The following is a 19,137-nucleotide window of genomic DNA, read 5'->3' on the forward strand; positions in this document are numbered from 1 at the left end:
ACAGGAACGAGAAAAGAATTTCATATTTGTCTTGCTGAATTTGTACTTTTGAGTCATTTCACAGATACTTCCACTTGTCCATCAAACAAAGGTACTTACATGATAGCACTTTATATCATTCTTTCAAAACTAACAGCTTGGCTCCCAAAACATTAAATTAGGTAAATTAAGTCTATAAGCCCAAAAACAAACATGTATTTTTTTTCAGTTTACCAATTCTAAGATATGGCGGTTACTTTAGTTTTCTTTTCAGGCTTTCCTTTTTTTTCACATGATGATTTGGCTATTAAGTCAGTTGTTTTTCAACAGAGCAAGCTGTGCTGCAAATGTGGCAGTTAGAGGGCTATGACCAACCATTTACCACTGACATGGGTGCTTACAATGATCAGCTTTTATTTATTTATGTACAACTTTTGTCCCAAAAAGAACAAAAGTGTTGCCGTAACTACCTAAAAAGTTTAATCTGGAGTTTGGCCTCAATTTGTTTAGTGTATCTAAATCTGCTAGTACATCTAACTTTACTCCCCCCCCCCCATACTGGCAATGCTGCTGTCTAAATGTATCTCTGTTGCTCCTTCATCCAGAGTGTAGGCACTCTAATACAGGAGGTGTGTTACTGACTAGATTATCATGTGAAAACAGAGGGAAAGAAGCATAGAAAAAGAAAAATAATGCAGCCACCACATCTAATGACTAAGCTGCAATATATAACATTTTTGGTTTTGGCTTTAATACTGCTTTAAAAGTAGAACCACTATTTTTTTTTACACCTCTTTATGTAAGAATTAATACTATTTAACATATACAGGCATACCCCACTTTTAAGTACGCAATGGAGTTTATTTACTAAAGCTGGAAAGTGCAAAATCAGGCTCCCTTCTGCAAAGAAAACAATGAGCTTTCAGGTTTTATTACCAAAGCTTAATTGAACAAGCCGAGGTTAGAAGCTCATTGGTTTCTATGCAGAAGTGAGCCTGATTTTGCACTTTCCAGCTTTAGTAAATAAACCCCATTGCGTACTTAAAAGTGGGGTATGCCTGTAATTATTATCAACAAGGCAAAGGGCTTTTATGATTGTAGACCTTCTAATAATAATATAATAATAACTACCCTGCATGCTTGTGAGCACCAACCTGTATGACCTTTTAAGATTATATTCCACTTTTTTAAACTACCTCCTGCCCAGCCACTGCATATAAATAACCAGGTGGGATTAAACGTCAGTTCTGGAGGACCTACCTAAACGTCCACCCACTCTTCAAGCAGCAGTATATGCTCAAAGAAAATAAACAGCTCTCATAGTGCAGTATGTTCCAAAACACTCCCCCTTTATTAAAATAAAATAATATTAAAACACTCACAAATAGAATGCACTTAATCCAGTGCACAAAGAGTATTTACTCCTTTTATTCATAGGTATTGCTTCTTTGGCCTCACCCCTGATGCTTTACGTCACATGACCTGTGACTTCATCAAAGGGAAAAGGGTCTTTCCCTTTGAAAGAGTTACAGATCATATGATGAAACGCGTCATTGGCGGGGCCACGTGACGTCATCGCGTACACCTGGAACGGGAAGTAAGCTATTTATAGATTGCACTGATGCCTATATGCACTGATGCAGATGTGTTTCCTTAAGGGGGCAAAACCTATGAATAAAAGCAGCAAATACTCTTTGTGCACTGGATTAAAGGCATTCTATTTGTGAGTGTTTTAATATTATTTTAATAAAGGGGGGGGGGGTTTGGAACATACTGCACTATGAGAGCTGATTAATTTCTTTGAGCAAATACTGAAGTGAGAATTGACCACACATTGAGCATTAAAGATTAATGATTGGTACATTTGGTGAAAGGGGATAAAACCCCGAGTTAAAAGGCAAGAGGCAAATTGACCTAACTGCATTGGGGGTCAAATAATGAGGTAAGCAGTTTGTGTTAATGGTGGTGGAGCACTTGCATGGGTGGAGAATATAAGATTAATTGTGCACACACATGGATTTGGAGGAAAAGGACTTTAGTGTAACAAAAGTTGTGATTAACACACAAAGAAAAGGCAGAATATATATATACACATTAGGTGGCAAATGAAAATGTATTTATTTAACGCACAGACATATACAGTATAATGTTGATATTTTTGTGGAAATATGAAGTTACACATTTAAAGATTATTTTGAATTATGAATTGATTCACTTTGTGTCGTTATTTGATTGCACTGCACTCATTCACGTATACACAATTTGGCTGATGTGGGAACACATAACAGTGATTTGACAATGTTTTTATACATTTTTACATTATAGTACACATATTGGTAGTGCGGAGGGTATTTTTGTTGTTTTTTCTCCCAAGTAGAATGCAAAGAAGCAAACTGACCTCACTGGGATGGATGTGCTTCCATGCATAGCATGGTCAGTTTAAAAAAGGTAAGCTGGAGGACTGGTAGGATTACCAGGTATTTCACACAAAGGAAGCAATGCAAAGATAACAGGATATTTTTTACTACATGGTAACAGACACAGAAATATGAAACGGGGTAACATACACTTTAAATACACAATAAAGTACCGTCTGTGTTTTCAACTTTATTTTTTTCTTTTCTAGGTAATTGTCTGGGGAGACTATGGTCGAATGGATCACAAATGCTTCATGGGTGTTGCACAGATTCTCCTGGAAGAACTTGATCTGTCCAGTGTGGTGATTGGATGGTACAAGTTGTTTCCACCTTCGTCATTAGTGGATCCAACACTGACACCCCTAACTCGCAGGGCTTCCCAGTCATCTCTTGAAAGTTCAACAGGGCCTCCTTCCATTAGGTCTTAATGAACTGGAAGGCAGTATAGCCTAATGTAATCACAATGTTAATGCCCGATAAAAGTTTAAGAGTGGTATATTTACACGATCAAAAGCATTGCTGGAGACAGACAATCATTTTTTTTTGCCTGTAGTAGTGATCCAAAAAGATCTTATATTGGCAGAGAGAAACCAGAATATGAGTACTGTAAATGAACATACAGTTCAGCACTATTGGAAATCACACATGCTCAGTGGCATAGTAAGGGTGACATTGAATTCAAACTGGAAGCTTTCACTCTGTTAGAAATGTTTGTGATACATTTTTACAGACCATAAGCAGTGTTATCATATTGGTATTTCCACCTATTTTATACTTGTTAATTCCATAATTTTTTTTTATATGATGTGTTAATCTGCCAGTTTCATAAAAAAAGCATTTGTGATAATTCTCACATAACGCTTTTTGTCCTTTTTATTGATTTTGTGAAAGCTGAGCATTACAGATGTGATAATGGCTACAATTCTGTGTAATATTCCCTGCTGCCTGAAATACTGACAGTGACTTTGAGAAGCACTGCTATGTAGTGCTGTTCTATTATTGATGACCTTGCTTTTTCCATGTAGTGTTACACAACTTGGAGCCACAGATGTATTTTATGTATTATAATGCATGCTGCAATTTGATTGGAGCACAGCAATTGTCTGCACTAAACTCCTGCATTCTGGCACCAGGGCTAGGAAATGATATGCAGACGCTGCAGTGCAGCAGTTGCATGCCACAAACTCCCTGTCTAGGTGTTACAAAATGCATCTTTGTTCTTACAAAAAATTGAATAACACTACAAAAATCAGTATGAATGCAACAGCTTTCTTTATATCATATGACCAGGTTGCCAATTTTTCATTGTCCAAAATGCTGATTGATAAAAAAAAAAGCCAACTTGTTTGTGTTATTTTTTGTTTTACAGTCTGTGGAATAAATGATTGCTTAAAAATATTCTTTTCAAAAAATAAACTAAAAATAGAGGATATATTATATAATATATATGAAAAAATATTCCACTTTTATTTTATAACTTTTGGATTGCAGTACAGATTATGATATTTTCTGTTTTATTTCTGTTGATTTTTTAAGCATGGGAGAGGTTTGAAGAATTCTATCTGCAACCAATGCTGAGGTTGATGCAAGAGATTTTATGACTTTGGCATTTACAAATAATGTTTTGTCTGTGCTGTTTTGTTTGCCATCAGCCAGTAGCTGTACTTATTTTTGTGTCAAAGAAAACAATGTGTATTTGACATCCAGGATTACCAAGCAATGGTGGAAATGAGCATATGACACTTTGAGCTGTACTCAGGCCTCTATGATATGTGTCACTTTAGACACCCTTGTCTGTCCTGGGTAGAGCATGATATGAGCTGTTTAAAAATTCACTGGAAATTCCAGTAGAAATATTCTGCACTTACTAATATTTTTATCAGATTTTCGTTTACATTTGTTTGAGATTGATGCAAGCACAACGCTTGATTTTTTAACGCAAAATATTTTACTTTTTTGGGACTAGAAATCAACCCCTCCTTCCTCTGTTTCAGTTAGCAGTGACTTTGTCCATTCTCGGCCTTGAAACCCCTTGTGAATTCTGTACATGTGCTAAGAGCTGCAGACTGTGCAGGTGCATTGGTATGACCCCCCCTATCCCACCTTTTTTGCGCCATTCAATTTTGTGATCACACAAGTAGAGCAGCATGACATAGAGTAATTCAGAGCTGCATGCACGTTTTGTAAAAAAACATTAAAAAAAAAAATGAAGAGACAAAAAAGGTAATTCAATAATGTGTGTTAGTTCCACATAGGCCAGCTTGTATGTTGCATGTACTTGTACAGTTTGCCCGTAATTCTGATGACATAATCAAGAACTCTAAGCCATCCATTTTTCTTATAGACATTTGCAGGTTTTTACCAGACTAGTTGTGTTAGTCTGGTGCTAAATGCCTATAGATGGACATTATTTTTTACCCTATGGAAACGTAATGTAGTACGGACCAAATTCCTTCTGATAAATATTTTGGTGTAGATTCCTACTGTGGGGCTTGTAACACATGTAGAAATTGTGTACACACTAGGTTTTGATTCATAGACATACTGCCTGCACCAAGTGAACTATTTATTGTTAATACAGGCTGATACCATTATGCCCATATTTCTGTAGGGCAACAATAGGTTACTGCTTGACCTGCTGAGCAGGAAGAACTGAAGCACTGGTGCACTAATAGATTATGTACTGTCTTAGTGGCCAAAACAAATAAATTATAATTGGGTAGTATCTTTCTATTTTGACCACTTGTCTTAACACCCCCCTGTGCTTTTAAATAAACTTCCAACTCATGTTATGTAAACATGTTTAATAAAATTTACTTTTCATGTCCATGGTTGTTGTCCTTTACTTAATAAAATGCATGACGGTTACCAAGCATAATGGAGACAGCTAAGAAATTGCCGTTAGTGAAGGGTAAGTATTTTAAAGCTGCATCTGTGAAACCTTAGTTTGTTAATATTTCTACTAAATGTTGGAAAGACAAGCAAGATGTGAATGTGCCTGTTAACAATGGACACGTCTTGAACCTGTGAGACCATTTATATGGCAGCTGGGCTAATTTTAGAATTGGATAATTGCTGCAGATAACCTTAGCTTACCTCCAATGAAATGCAGTCTATGTTAGAAAAGATTTCCTTTGGTATGCCATTTCACATGCTTGCCCATCAGACATGATTATTTTAGGGTATGTATATTTTATGTGTAATATATACTGAATTACCAAAATTATTGGAACGCCTGCCTCTAATTCATCCCAAAGGTGTTCTATTGGGTTGAGGTCAGGACTCTGTGCAGGCCAGTCAAGTTCCTCCACCCCTAACTCGCTTATCCATGTCTTTATGGACCTTAGTTTGTCCACTGGTGTGCAGTCATGTTGGAACAGGAAGGGGCCATCCCCAAACTGTTCCCACAGAGTTGAGAGCATGAAATAGTCCAAAATGTCTTGGTATGCTGATACCTTAAGAGTTCCCTTTACTGGAACTAACGGGCCAAGCCCAACCTCTGAAAAACAACCCCACACCATAATCCCCCCTCCACCAAATGATTTGAACCAGTATATAAATCATAATGCCGCGCTAAGGTAAGTATATATAAAGAATTAAGTGTGACTGCTGCCTACCCCAAAGAGTCAACTAGGTGGAGGTGTTGAAATAGTATAACATGATTGGGGAAGGATATGGTGGCACTGCCAAATATGTAAGACCCCTTTCACGGTGGGGCGGTGCGGGCGTTAGCAGTAAAGCGCCAATACTTTTAGCGGCTGTCTATTCCTATAGTTAGCTAGTCTATTAAAGCTCTGATAATGTTACTGGTGATAGTACAATGATATAAGGTTAGCTATGAAAATAAACACACCGCTTAATAAAACCACGTCTTATTTATTTACCAAGAAACTAGGAACACTAACATAAAACACTAAAGGAAAATATTACAGAGCATATGAAATACAAAAACATCTATGATACATTACGTAAGGTCATCCTCTAGATCTTGTCTGGTCAGCTGGGCTCAAAATGGCAAGAGAGGCAAGAGAGATTTTTCCATTCTGTGTGCACTTTAAACTCAATTCATACACCGCACAGACACATCCCCATTGCCAGCCCATCTAGGAGTCTGACAAATCAAAATAGTTAAAAGGCAGTCCTTCTTAATATATTATTTTTCTGTCCATCCTGCTGTAGTCCTCTAGGGGCAGTATTCTTCCATGTATCCTCACTATGTGACCTGGGTCAAATTCAGTGACAGCTAGCCCTTTGATCTTATTGTCAGAGAATTAGTAGACCGGACTGTGTGAACTGCACAGAGAGAACCAGAAATGCATGTACGATGAATAATAATGATGTTTATTAAGATAGGTGATAAATAAGTAATTACAAACAGTGCACAACCAACCAAACAAAACCCCACAAACAACAAATAGTATATACAGAAAAGGGACAATACCAGAATCTCAGACATAAGCCATGCCAGGATCATACACAGCAGATAAGCAGGTGAACAAGAGATATTCCGGAAACATAAACGTTAGCCAGGCCAAGGTCATACACAGGGAGATCAGTAGATGAGGGACTAGGTCATACACAAGGAGATGAGTAGATGAGTAGATGAGGGGCTGTAGGGTAAGGTAAAGGTAACAGGAACACAGGTGGAACTGGGTCAGGATAAGCTCGGGAACAGGGTCGGATGCAGGCTCAGGATCGGGTAGCAGGCAAGCAAGGTCAGGGCACAAGGAGAGAGATACCAAGGTGATGAGAGTACTCATCAGCCGGGTATTTATGAGACTGCCAGTAATTGTCCTCACGTAACACCTGAGCGCAGGAAGTGTTGTCTGCTCCACACTGCCAGGATCAATTTGCTGGTGGACGCCAGTACTGCGGCCCAACGATGACATAACACCAGCAGGGAAAGGCTCCCCTGATGGCTCCAAACTGCCAGGAGACACCTGCTGGTGGACCTCAGTACTGCACGCCAAATGATAGATCTTACCAGCGGACAGACCCTTTCCTGACACTTATGTAGCCCAACTCAATAATCATCTTGGCAGCCGTTGCTCTTTGCAGCTTGTCTCTAGATATGTTAATCAAGCATTTAAATCTTTATCACACCAGTTGGTCTAGAGCCAAGCTTTTGTTCCCATACTCCCCCTGCCAGTGGGCATGACTTCTTCCAGATGAAGGTTCTGATATCATACAAAGCCTTGATAGCAAACCTATTACATTCCAGTCGGCCCCCAAGAGTGATGAGGCTCAGTGTATCCAGATTTCTTATTTAAACACATCTTGTATTATGAAATAAAACATGTTGCCTTCCAACATAATCCACTTTGCGTCTGAAGGGCGCATATCACCCTTCTTCAGACACAGCTCCTATAGAACAGTCCATAACTGCCTTAACGTGTTCTGCTTCCCAACATGTGCTTCAAAAACGGCTCCTATGGAACAATGCATGATTGTCTTAACATGTTGCGCTTCCCAACATGTGCTGCTTTGCCCCTGAGTGACACACCACCATCATTCTTCAGCGACAGCTTCCATGTCACCATTCTGTGCCTTCTCCACTCCGGTATCTTCACGACGGGGCGCAATACAGGCAAGGGGTGTCCATTCACTCACCATTCACCAGCGCACACTCAGAGCAACGTATTAACCAGCTTTCAGATACAGAACCTCAAGGAGGGCCTTACTCACCCATATTACTAACAAAATACACATATATCAGACTATACCATCACACAAATCACCCCATTACCATAATATATGCATATATATGTGACCCACCAAATTAAGCATCCCACTCCCAACCTCCTACAACTCTTCATTGTATATATATCGGTTGGGATTAGGCAGGCTTGCTCAATGTGGCCTTTTCTACTGCAATTTTGGCATGTCAACGGTACTTCAGGAAGCCGAATTGGCAGCAAAGCCTCTAAATTGTACGAAGAGACATTACCGTCAAATTGTCCCTCAACTTGCACAGATAAATGCGAGACCTTCCTATACAAATGTTGAGTCCAACAACACATAACAACTTGAATCAATGACGAAAATACAAAATTCCCTGTGCTTGGATTTCAGAGACCATGCCCAGGGTATACCATGCACCTCTATCTATTGTTAGGTTCAAGGAACACCCCAGTTCCATGACTCACGTTACATCGGTATCCTTTAGGACAAATAAAAACAAGCTCTTCTATGTCACAAATAATACCCAGGTGCTTCCTTCACAGCAGTGGCGGCTGGGGGGACGCAAACAAACTGAAAAAAAAACATCAATTGCAGCCTCACTGTACCGTCATACGCAGCCACTGGACCCATCAATTGCCGCCATTGTGCCCATTAAACGCAGCCACTCAGCCATCAAACGCAGCCACTGTGCCATCAAATGCCGCCACTGTGCCCAAACGCAGCCACTGTGCCCATTAAATGCTCCCACTGTGCCATCAAATGCTCCCACTGTGCCCATCAAATGCCGTCTGCCTGGCACTTACCCTGTCTCGGTGGGGCATCAGGTGGCGGTGGCGAGCAGTTTCCTCCATGTCCTTGATGTCTTCCCCGTCTGCTCCTCCTGTCCTCTCCTATAATTGGACGCCTGTTGTTTCAGCCAATTAGGTGATGGGTAACAGACTCGAGCACCTGAGAGGCGGTTCAGTGTTAGGAAAGCGAATGTTCATTCAAGTTTCTAACACAGCTGAGTGAACTGCGAGCTCCAAGCATGGCGCTTGCTGTTTACCTTTTTTGACGCCCAATCAGGTGCTTCAAAAAAATACCCTGCTGCTGTAATTCAGGCACCTGGTGCCCAAAAAGGGGCCAGACGCCTGAATAGGGGGTGGCAGCGGCGGCCATAGATAGATTAATGCAATGCATAAATCTATCTATTGGTGATAGAGGGGTGGCTGGAGAGAGGAAGCGGCGCTCGTGCACCCTTATGGATGCACCGCCACTGCTTCCCTGCGATGATCTCTCCATCCAGCACACGGAGTGAAACATCTCAACATTTCTCGTTCACCACCGTGTATTGACCTGACACACAAAGTACATCATGGTCGTGCCTTCAGCAGAGGGAAATATCAACCTGCCTCCAGCTTCCATCCTCTCTGATCACATGTGGGTAATTTAGCCTCAGATGCAACAAGGTAGAATCACCAGTCAGCAAGCCCATTGATACCACTGAATACACAGATTGAGTCTGCACTTCTGTATATGGGATCAATGAGGAAGCATAACATCTCTCATAATCCAAACTAGCTTAGCCCATACAGGCATTTGGCCACCACCCTGGATTAGTGTAAGAGATGTGTTTTGGCAAAATCTTACTGAGCTGTGATGCAAACTCATATGGCCACTGCCCTTCATACAGAGACTGTACAATCAGCTTGATGTTGATTGATAACTCCGCCTCCCCCCGCGCCAGAGCCCATGACATATTTTTGCCTTGTACCACCACACTCTCTACCAACGCTCTTAAAATGGTGGATAAAATCTTGAGCCACTTTAACCTGGGTATTTATGTGACTTTGTTGAATGTTATCAAGAATGTTATTATTCTCCCTCTGAGTAACAAAGCTCGCTTACTGTCTGAAGCTATGGCTGAGAGTTTTCTCCTCAGGAGACCGATGTCCACTCCATTAATTACACCCATCCCAGCTCCTATTCCCCCCAATATAGTGCTGAATACATCCCTCCTCTTTCGGATACTTCTCAGAAATAAGCATCCTGAATGAATCTCATTCTGCGTCCACACATCTCTGAGAGCAAACCATTGGTACAATGACCGCACTTGATTCAGTGTATACTCAGCACATATAGGGTAATAGGTTTTTATCAACCATTGTGAGATGTTGAAGCGCCATGTGGTGAAGGTATACTGTACCCTGGTAGCCAGTGTTTGTCCCCTTTATCTAATGGAGCCTGCTTTTGTGAATAGTCACTGGCATTACCTGTGCAGGGGTCCAACCTCTCAGGTGAGACATCAACCAAGCATATCTCCCTCATGTCCAGCTCTGGTGTCCCACGTGTACAGTAACCAAGAACCTCTCTGTAGGGCTGCTAAGATTGAGCCACCACCCCTACAAGGAAATTTTCACCCTATTGATATGTCACCTGGCACCAGGGGCGGACTGATAACTCATGGGGCCCCCGGGCAATAGGAGATTATGGGGCCCCCAGGCAATCAGAGATTATGGTGTCACACAGTATACACACACACAGTATACAATCACACAGTATGCACATACATGTACACACAGTACACACAGTACACACAGACAGATGTAAAAAAAACACAGATTTATATATACTGTCCCTGGTTTTACTGAGACTGGCAACCCTGATGGGGCCCCCTAGTGGCCCAGGGCCCTCGGTCAGTGCCCGAGTGGCTCAATGGTCAGTCCGCCCCTGCCTGGCACCCTCCAGTCTGGCCAACAGACACCTTACTATGCAAAAGTGTCAGCCTCCTGGGTACCTGCACCATATTAATTCAGTTATGCCAATACACTTAACATATTAAAAACATGATTTCCTTCTTTCAATTCCTCCCTCCAAACAAAAAAACATTTTACATTTCTTGTTCTGAAGGATTGGATAGGTTATATTCCTTCCCAAACCTCCAGCCCATTGCACATGTATTCATAGTACGTTTGCATTCATAAATGATAGGAGAGACTCCGGCAAAATGTTTCACAAGGCTTGTTGATAGGCACAGGCTTTCAGATTCAGGACCAGCGCTAAATTGTCCATAAGAAAAAAAAACCTTATATTGCAAGTATTCATCTGAATCTTTTCGTTTGTCCCTTCCCCCCTGAATGTTTGTCAGAACAAATTTGCAGTGTGGTATGGCACAGACAAACTGCCAACCAGATGAACATCTTTCATCTATGTTCCAGAGACCTCTCCAATCTCGCTCCACCAGGACTCTGGAAGTGAAAAACAAGAGCAGAATCAAATTCTTACAAAACAAAAATAACATAAATGAATAAACAAATAACAAAAAAAAAATTAAGAATGAAAATAAGAGAATAAAATAATCATAATAGAAAAAAATAAAAAGATAAAAATCCAGAGGCTTACCCTTGAAAATACTAAAAATATATCAAGGTCCTCTATAATATTCCAAACATGAAGGCTAAATCTCTGAAACTCACATTATTCATAGCAAAGAAACATTAACCAGAAAATTCTTACCATCCATGCGACTCACTAAGGGCTGCTAACATTGTTTCCCCCGGTGCTATATTTTAATGAACATGCATCTACCTCCATTTTGAGTTTATGCAGCTGTTCTACATAGTGATGCCTTTCCTGTCTTTATTGATTATTTTCGGTTTGTAGTCTCAGCATTTGGGTTTTAAAAGGGACACGGGTTTGACTACTATGGCCTCTATGCCTTGGATTGCTACCCCATCTCACAGAATAAAATTCATAACGCCTTGGTGTAGTTTTAGGATAGTGCAATTTCCTTTGCATACCATTATTAGTCACCAAACAATACCTAGCGATGTGACCCCCCTTTTACACAAAAAGCATTTGAGAGCTGGTCTTCCTGCATAGTCCCTTCTCTGAGCATATAGTGATGGAGACTCACATTGCTGCATAACATTACTATTATTAGAATCAACAGACTTTACATTGTCTGAGGAGTCACTAGCAATGGACTTATCAGAAGTCTCCACTGTTTCAACTCCTAAATCAATTTCAAGCGCAGTTATTACACTTTTATTTAAATAATCCTCATTCAGATCTCCAACATTGATTCCTACCATAGCAACCTCACTTGCAGCAACAAGAGCAACAGGTTTCCCTAATTGTTGTTCTAGAGCCTCTATCTGTGCTGAGCACTGAGACTGCTCCGACTTTGCATGTGTGGAGGATAACTCCATTATGGATGCCTGTGCATCCTGTAATTCCTTCCTAAGCAGTATTATAATACGCTCATAATCAGCCTCTCTTTGATTCAAAGAGGCAATACAACTTTCTCTTCGTTTACATGTTTCCTCTAATGCATTCATTTTCTGTTCCAATACACATTTTTTAGTCACCAATTGTTCAATGTGATCACCAACATTTGCATCTGCCTTTGCAGCTAATGATAACATATTCTTAGTTACACTTCGTACCTGCTCTAATAATTCTGTTCTATCCTTACACCACTCTAATTCCTTTTTTTTTAGTGACGGCTTTCATTTTCAACGACATGCATACAACATTGGCCATTCTTGCTTTCTTGCCCTTCTTCGAAGAGGTTTTATGTTTTACCTCATCATTATGAATATTACGTTGTTTCAAAAAAAATTTAATTGGTGGGTTAAAGTGTTTTCTGCCATAGTGTTAAATTTAACACAGGCATGTTTTCTAAGAAAATCTTCAATGACCTCCATCGATATGCCAAGTTCACTCTGAATCTTGTTTAACCAGTCTATATACAACAGATGCTTACACAATGCACACACAGACAAACACACAGTTAAAGCTGTTTACAAGCTAACATTGACTTGTAGAAAAGAAACAAAATCCCCTTGTGGTGGACTTTTAAGGCACAGAAATCGTTTGAGAAAAATTAATCTAGTTTGAAAAGTTTTTATTCTATATAATAAGTACAAAATATAAAAAACACATAAAAAAGATATAATAGAACAAATTTACAGTGCTGTCATCACAACGTAATACTAGCACTGCCTTAACCTTTTTGGGCATGGAGTTCACCAGAGCTTCACAGGTTGCCACTGGAGTCCTTTTCCACTCCTCCATGACGACATCACAGAGCTGGTGGATGTTAGAGACCTTGTGCTCCTCCACCTTCCGTTTGAAGATGCCCCACAGATGCTTTTTTTTTTTTTTTTTTTGACATTCAGGTTTTCTTTATTAAAAGACTAATTTACAGGACAATTAAAAGAACCGATTGTACATACAATGGCAGAACAGCCATTTAACAAGAAAACATAGGTGACATATATAAGCAATGTAGCTCAAATGCATAGTATGATACACAATTTGTCAAAAATCAGAAAAGGGTGTAACTAAAGGGATCTGGAAAGGGTTTGCTTCAAACTGGGTATTAACAGAGAGGAAGCCCGGTATGATGGGGGGGGGGGGGGGGGCAGGCCAGACCCAGGCCCAATCCGCGTCCAGACCAGAGTCAGAACTGGGGTCATCCTCTCAAATCGACGTCCATAGCTGCCACACCTTGTCAAACCTCCAAGGGTATCCTCAGCTAATATATGTCAGTTTGTAAAGGGGCAGTGCAGCGTCTACCATAGCCAGCCAGGAAGACAGAGTCGGCGGATCAGGAGAGGTCCACTTACAAATAATAACCTTTTTTGCATAAAACAGTAGATATGAAATAAGTATTGTTTGCTGTGATGGGATCTCTGGTCATCATCAGGGATCCCCAGAAGGGCCAGCTCTGGCGACATAGGAATCAATATATCTAATTTAACATTGATCAGATCAAACACCTCCCTCCAAAAGGGCTGTATCTTAGGGCGTTCCCAAAGCATGTGAAGGAGAGTACCCGACTGAACTAGACAATGCATGCAACAGGGGTATCGCCCCACAGATGCTTAATAGGGTTTAGGACTGGAGACATGCTTGGCAAGTCCATCACCTTTACCCTCACCTTCTTTAGCAAGGCAGTGGTTGTCTTGGAAGTGTGTTTGGGGCCGTTATCATGTTTAAATACTGCCCTGAGGCCCAGTCTCCGAAGGGAGGGGATCTTGCCCTGCTTCAGTATGTTAGGGTACATGTTGGCATTCATGGTTCCCTCAATGTACTGTAGCTCCCCAGTGCCAGCAGCATCCATGCAGCCCCAGACCATGACACTCCAACCACCATGCATGGTGTAGGCAAAACACACTTGTCTTTGTACTCCTCACTTTGTTGCCATCACACACGCTTGACACCATCTGAACCAAATAAGTTTATCTTGGTCTCATCAGACCACAGGACATAGTTCCAGTAACCCATGTCCTTAGTCTGATTGTCTTCAGCAAACTGTTTGAACTGTTGTGCATTATCTTTAGAAGAGGCTTCCTTCTGGGATGACAGCCATGCAGACCAATTTGATACAGTGTGCGGCATATGGTCTGAGCACGGACAGGCTAACCCTCCCACCCCTTCAACCTCTGCAGCAATGCTGGCAGCACTCATAGGTCTATTTCCCAAAGACAACCTCTGGATATGATGCTGAGCACGTGCACTCAACATCTTTGGTCGACCATGGCGAAGCCTGTTCTGCGTGGAACCTGTCCTGTTAAACCGCTGTATGGTCTTGGCGACCGTGTTGCAGCTCAGTTTCAGAGTCTTGGCAATCTTCTTATAGCCTAGGCCATCTTTATGTAGAGCAACAATTCTTTTTTTCAGATCCTCAGAGAGTTGTTTGCCATGAGGTGCCATGTTGAACTTCCAGTAACCAGGATGAGAGATTGTGAGCCATAACACCAAATTTAACACACCTGCTCCCCATTCACACCAACGAATCACATGATACTGGGGAAGGAAAATGGCTAATTGGGACCAATTCGGACATTTCACTTAAGGGTGTACTCACTTTTGTTGCCAGCGGTTTAGACATTAATGGCTGTGTGTTGAGTTATTTTGAGGGGACAGCAAATTTACACTGTTATACAAGCTGTACACTCACTACTTTACATTGTAGCAAAATGTCATTTCTTTAGTGTTGTCAGATGAAAAAATATAATAAAATATTTAGAAACATGTGAGGGGTGTACTCACTTTTGTGAGATACTGTACATATACACATACACAGTACTGTGCAAAAGTATCCCATATCAGGAAGGATTTAGGTCCTTATGACTCAGCTTGCATAAATTCTTTACCTGATTTTGGTATTAGCACTAACTTGATTTTCTGGATGGCAGAGTCATATGCACTACTGTGCAAAAGTTTTACGCAGGTGTGAAAAAAATGCTGTAAATTGAGAATGCTTTCAGAAATAGAAATGTTTATAGTTTATTTTTTATTTTTATCAACTAACAAAACGGAAAGTAAATGAACAGAACAAATGCAAATCATATCAATATTTGGTGTAAGTACCTATTGGCATCAGTGGTACATACAGTGCTTGTACACACAGTTTTTGAAGGAACTCTGCAGGTAGGTTGTTCTAAACATCTTGGAGAACTAACCACAGATTTTCTGTGGATGTGGGCTGCCTCAAATTCTTTTGTCTCATCATTTAATCCCAAACAGACTCAATGTTAAGATCAGGGGTCTGTGGGAGCCAAACCATCACTTTCAGAATTCCTTGTTCTTTACATTGAAAATAGTCCTTAATGACATTGGCTGCATGTTTGGGGTTGTTGCAAACAACAACAATAAAAAAAATCCCAGTACACTTACCAGCTTGCCTGCAAAAAAACAACCCTGCCTAATAGTTCCCTGATAGTATGGCATAATGGAAGAGTATCTGCCTGTATTTCTCAGCGTCGAGGACACCATTAATCCTTACTAAATCTGCAGCTCCTTTTGCAGAAATGCAGCCCCCAACTTGCATGGAACCTCCACCATGCTTCACTATTGCCTGCAGACACTCATTATTGTACCACTCTCCAACCCTTCGGCGAACAAACTGCTTCCTGCTACAGCCAAATATTTCAAATTATGACTCATCAGTCCATTGCACCTTCTGCAATTTTTCTGCATCCTAGTTCCTATGTTTTCATGCATAGTTGAGGAGCTTAGCCCTACTTCCACTTTGTGTTTCAAATGTGTACACAAGCACTGTATATACCTATGTGATAAAAAAAAGAGTCTAAAAATCCCTTATAACCTGCGCACCCTGGATTAAGTATACAGTGCAAAAATTATTGTGCAAAGAAATACAAATATAATACAATACAAAAGTCAGTGTATAAATAAAGCAGCTGGTAGTAAGGCTCAAAGCCCCAAAAAATGTAAAGAAAAACAACTATGTTTTCATACCGCTCTAAAATAATTACTTTAATACATAAAGTAACAAGTGAGTAAATAATGAAAAAAGTCCAATAATCCACCACCAAAGGTTGAATTAAAACCCACACGAAGTGCTGGTAAATCCTCTTAGAATATCAAAAAATGAGGATAAAGTTGTGAAGTACTAATTCCTCCAGTGCATTTCCTTCCACCAACCACTAGGTAGATGTCCTACTCCCCAAACGCGGTTGACACCTATTACAGGTAGTCAAAAACGGCAATGCACATGGATATCCAGAGACCGGCAGCTCAGAAATTTTCACAAATAATCGAATGGAAGTGGCATATTTATTGGAAAGACAAGAACAGAAGCTCCTCATAGTGCAGTACCATCAATAAAATGTATTAAGAAAATACAGGTTGCACTTACATAGATAGGAGATAAAATTGCGTATTGGAGTAGGGTAGGGACGCCGTTTGTGCTCACCTGCGTTCCAAAGGGTGGCGTAAGTGACGTGGTACATATCACCAGCTCTGATGCGTTTTGTCAGCAACGTCTGACGTCATCGGGGGTCATCTGACCTCTGATAACGTCAGATGTTGCTGACAAAACACGTCGGATAGTACAGAGGTCAGTATTATGTGAACCAGAATTCAGAGGTAAGTAGTAACACAGAGGTCAGGGTCAGTGGAATGTAACAAACAGCGCAGAGGTCAGTGGTGCATAAGTGCTTGTTCACACTGGAGCAGTGATTGGCGTTTTTCCACACAGAATGAATGCTAATCACTGCTAGGGCACATAGAAAACAACTATTTTTATGTGCCCCCTTCTCGCAGCAACACAGCCCGAGGTGCAGTGAAGTGTGATAAAATGCAGACATGCTGCATAATATCGCACCTCACTGGATGGCACCGCATAGCAGGTGAAATGCACTGCGCTGCTGTGTGGTGACATGAATGAAGTGAAATTAAAAAAGTGAGCTGTGTGATGCGATAAAACACACAACACACTGCTCCCTGGTGCATATCACTGCAGTCCAAAATGGACTTCTGCCCACTCACTAAAACACTCTGATGTAGTTCTCATTAGACATGTGCACACTGAAATATTTCGTTTCGGAATTTCATTTTCGTTTGAAAAATAAATGTATTTAGTTACTCCCGAAATTTGTTTTCATTTATTTCATTTTTTGTTAAAAATTGCATTCGTCCGAAAATCCAAATGAATTAAGGTCGAATCTGTCATTGAAGGCTTATGGTGTCTGTCGAACGTTCAAAGAAGATTTGACGGAGCAGCTAAACTGTACGACGCCATATAGTTTAGTTGCTCCGTCGAATCTTCTTAGAACTTTCCACAGACACCATAAGCCAAAGATTCGACGTTTGTATGTTTTTAGCTGCTTTGTCGAATCTTCGTTGTTCATGTTGAATGTATATAGTTCAAGCAGAAAATGAACTGGTGATAGTGATCACTGATCAGACAGGTAACAAGATAGGGTATATAGAATCTATTATAATAAATCCCCCCCCCCCCCCACAACACTAGCAACACTAGTATCACTATCAAGTTCACAACACTAACTCAATAGCAGCAGATTTTTATGAAAAAGTTAAGTTGAACTGTAGCTTGCTTCACTATTGTTCTGCTGCTGTGCTTATACTTAATTGCTAAATAATTCAGGTTCTCTGACAAACAGACCAGCTAAGATTGACTGTCTTCTGAAATGGTTCAGTGTGTGTCTCTCTCTGCTAGCAATCGTAAGTGAAAGTAAGTTGGCTGTATGTGTGTACTTAGTTCTAGCTATTTTACTGCTCCTCCTCTTTGGTTACAATCGGCCAATAACATTCTTCATTATCATTATTTTTATTTTACTTCCCCCACCCAATTCCAGCAGCGATCTTTTCTCTCTATGTCGAATCTTTTCTCTCTATGTCGAATCTTTTCTCTCTATGTCGAATCTTTTCTCTCTATGTAGAATAATCTTGGACTAATAGAGTTAAGGTTAGACACATTCCACCACAGGTTCGATGGACACAGATTGTTATTGTCAGCGTCATGTCGAATCTCCTATCTATATCGAACTGTTGTCGCAACAAAAACAAAAATAAAGCATTTGTTTATGTCGGATATTTCGTTTTTCGAATTCTGTACTTTCGTTATCAAGCAATAACGAAAATATCTGAAATTCGGACAAAAATGCTTTCGGACGAAAACGAATGCACATGTCTAGTTCTCATGTACACTACAGCTGCTAAACTGAAGTTTAGGAGCAGTTAGGCGTTTTTTCAAGCAGCCCCTGAACTCTCCTCTATGTTATCTTATGTGTACATATACACTCATTTATAGTAGTTTAGAGGTAGTTGAGGTTACAGGCATTTTTTTGAAAGCAGAAAAATCACGTTCAGGACTGTAGTTTACTGACATTTCAAATGCCAAATAGACATGTGCATAAAGAAAAAAAATTGTTTAGTTTTGTTTTGTTTCGTTTCGTTATTTACATAAATTCGTTTAGCCCGTTTGAATTTGTTTCGTTTATACGATTCGAATTGATTTGAATTTTCAAAATTCAAATCGATTCAAATCGTTTTGAATTTGAATAGTTTTCAAATTCGAATAGTTTTCCAATTTCCAAAGAGTATAAAATAGAATAGAAAATAAAGGAATAGAATAGAAAAAAATAGAATAGGAAACAATATAACCGAAAATAAAAGAATAGAATATAATAGAGTAAAACAGAACAAAATTGAATAGTAAATAAAAGAATAGAATAGAAATGAGTAGAAACGAATAGAACAAAAAAAAAGAATAAAATAGAAAGACTATAACCATCTTCTGAAA

The 19,137-nt window shown here is 40.1% G+C and overlaps 1 protein-coding gene across 28 annotated transcripts in view; it reads left to right on the forward strand.

Moving 5' to 3' along the window:
• Positions 1 to 5,209, forward strand: part of RIMS1 (regulating synaptic membrane exocytosis 1) — a 641,584-nt gene extending 636,375 nt beyond the window's left edge. For 18 of the 28 annotated variants that reach the window (XM_073626766.1, XM_073626769.1, XM_073626773.1 and 15 more), the window contains one exon: positions 2,606 to 5,205. In XM_073626766.1, the coding sequence (XP_073482867.1) occupies positions 2,606 to 2,824 (219 nt within the window). In that variant the 3' untranslated portion in view covers positions 2,825 to 5,205. Of the gene's footprint in view, positions 1 to 2,605 lie in introns of all 28 variants that reach the window. The other 10 variants (XM_073626786.1, XM_073626789.1, XM_073626788.1 and 7 more) reach the window with 4 other exon arrangements.
• The last annotated feature ends 13,928 nt before the right edge of the window (positions 5,210 to 19,137 follow it).

Source organism: Aquarana catesbeiana, linkage group LG04 (genome assembly GCF_042186555.1).
Source record: "Aquarana catesbeiana isolate 2022-GZ linkage group LG04, ASM4218655v1, whole genome shotgun sequence".
Classification (NCBI taxonomy): domain Eukaryota; kingdom Metazoa; phylum Chordata; class Amphibia; order Anura; family Ranidae; genus Aquarana; species Aquarana catesbeiana.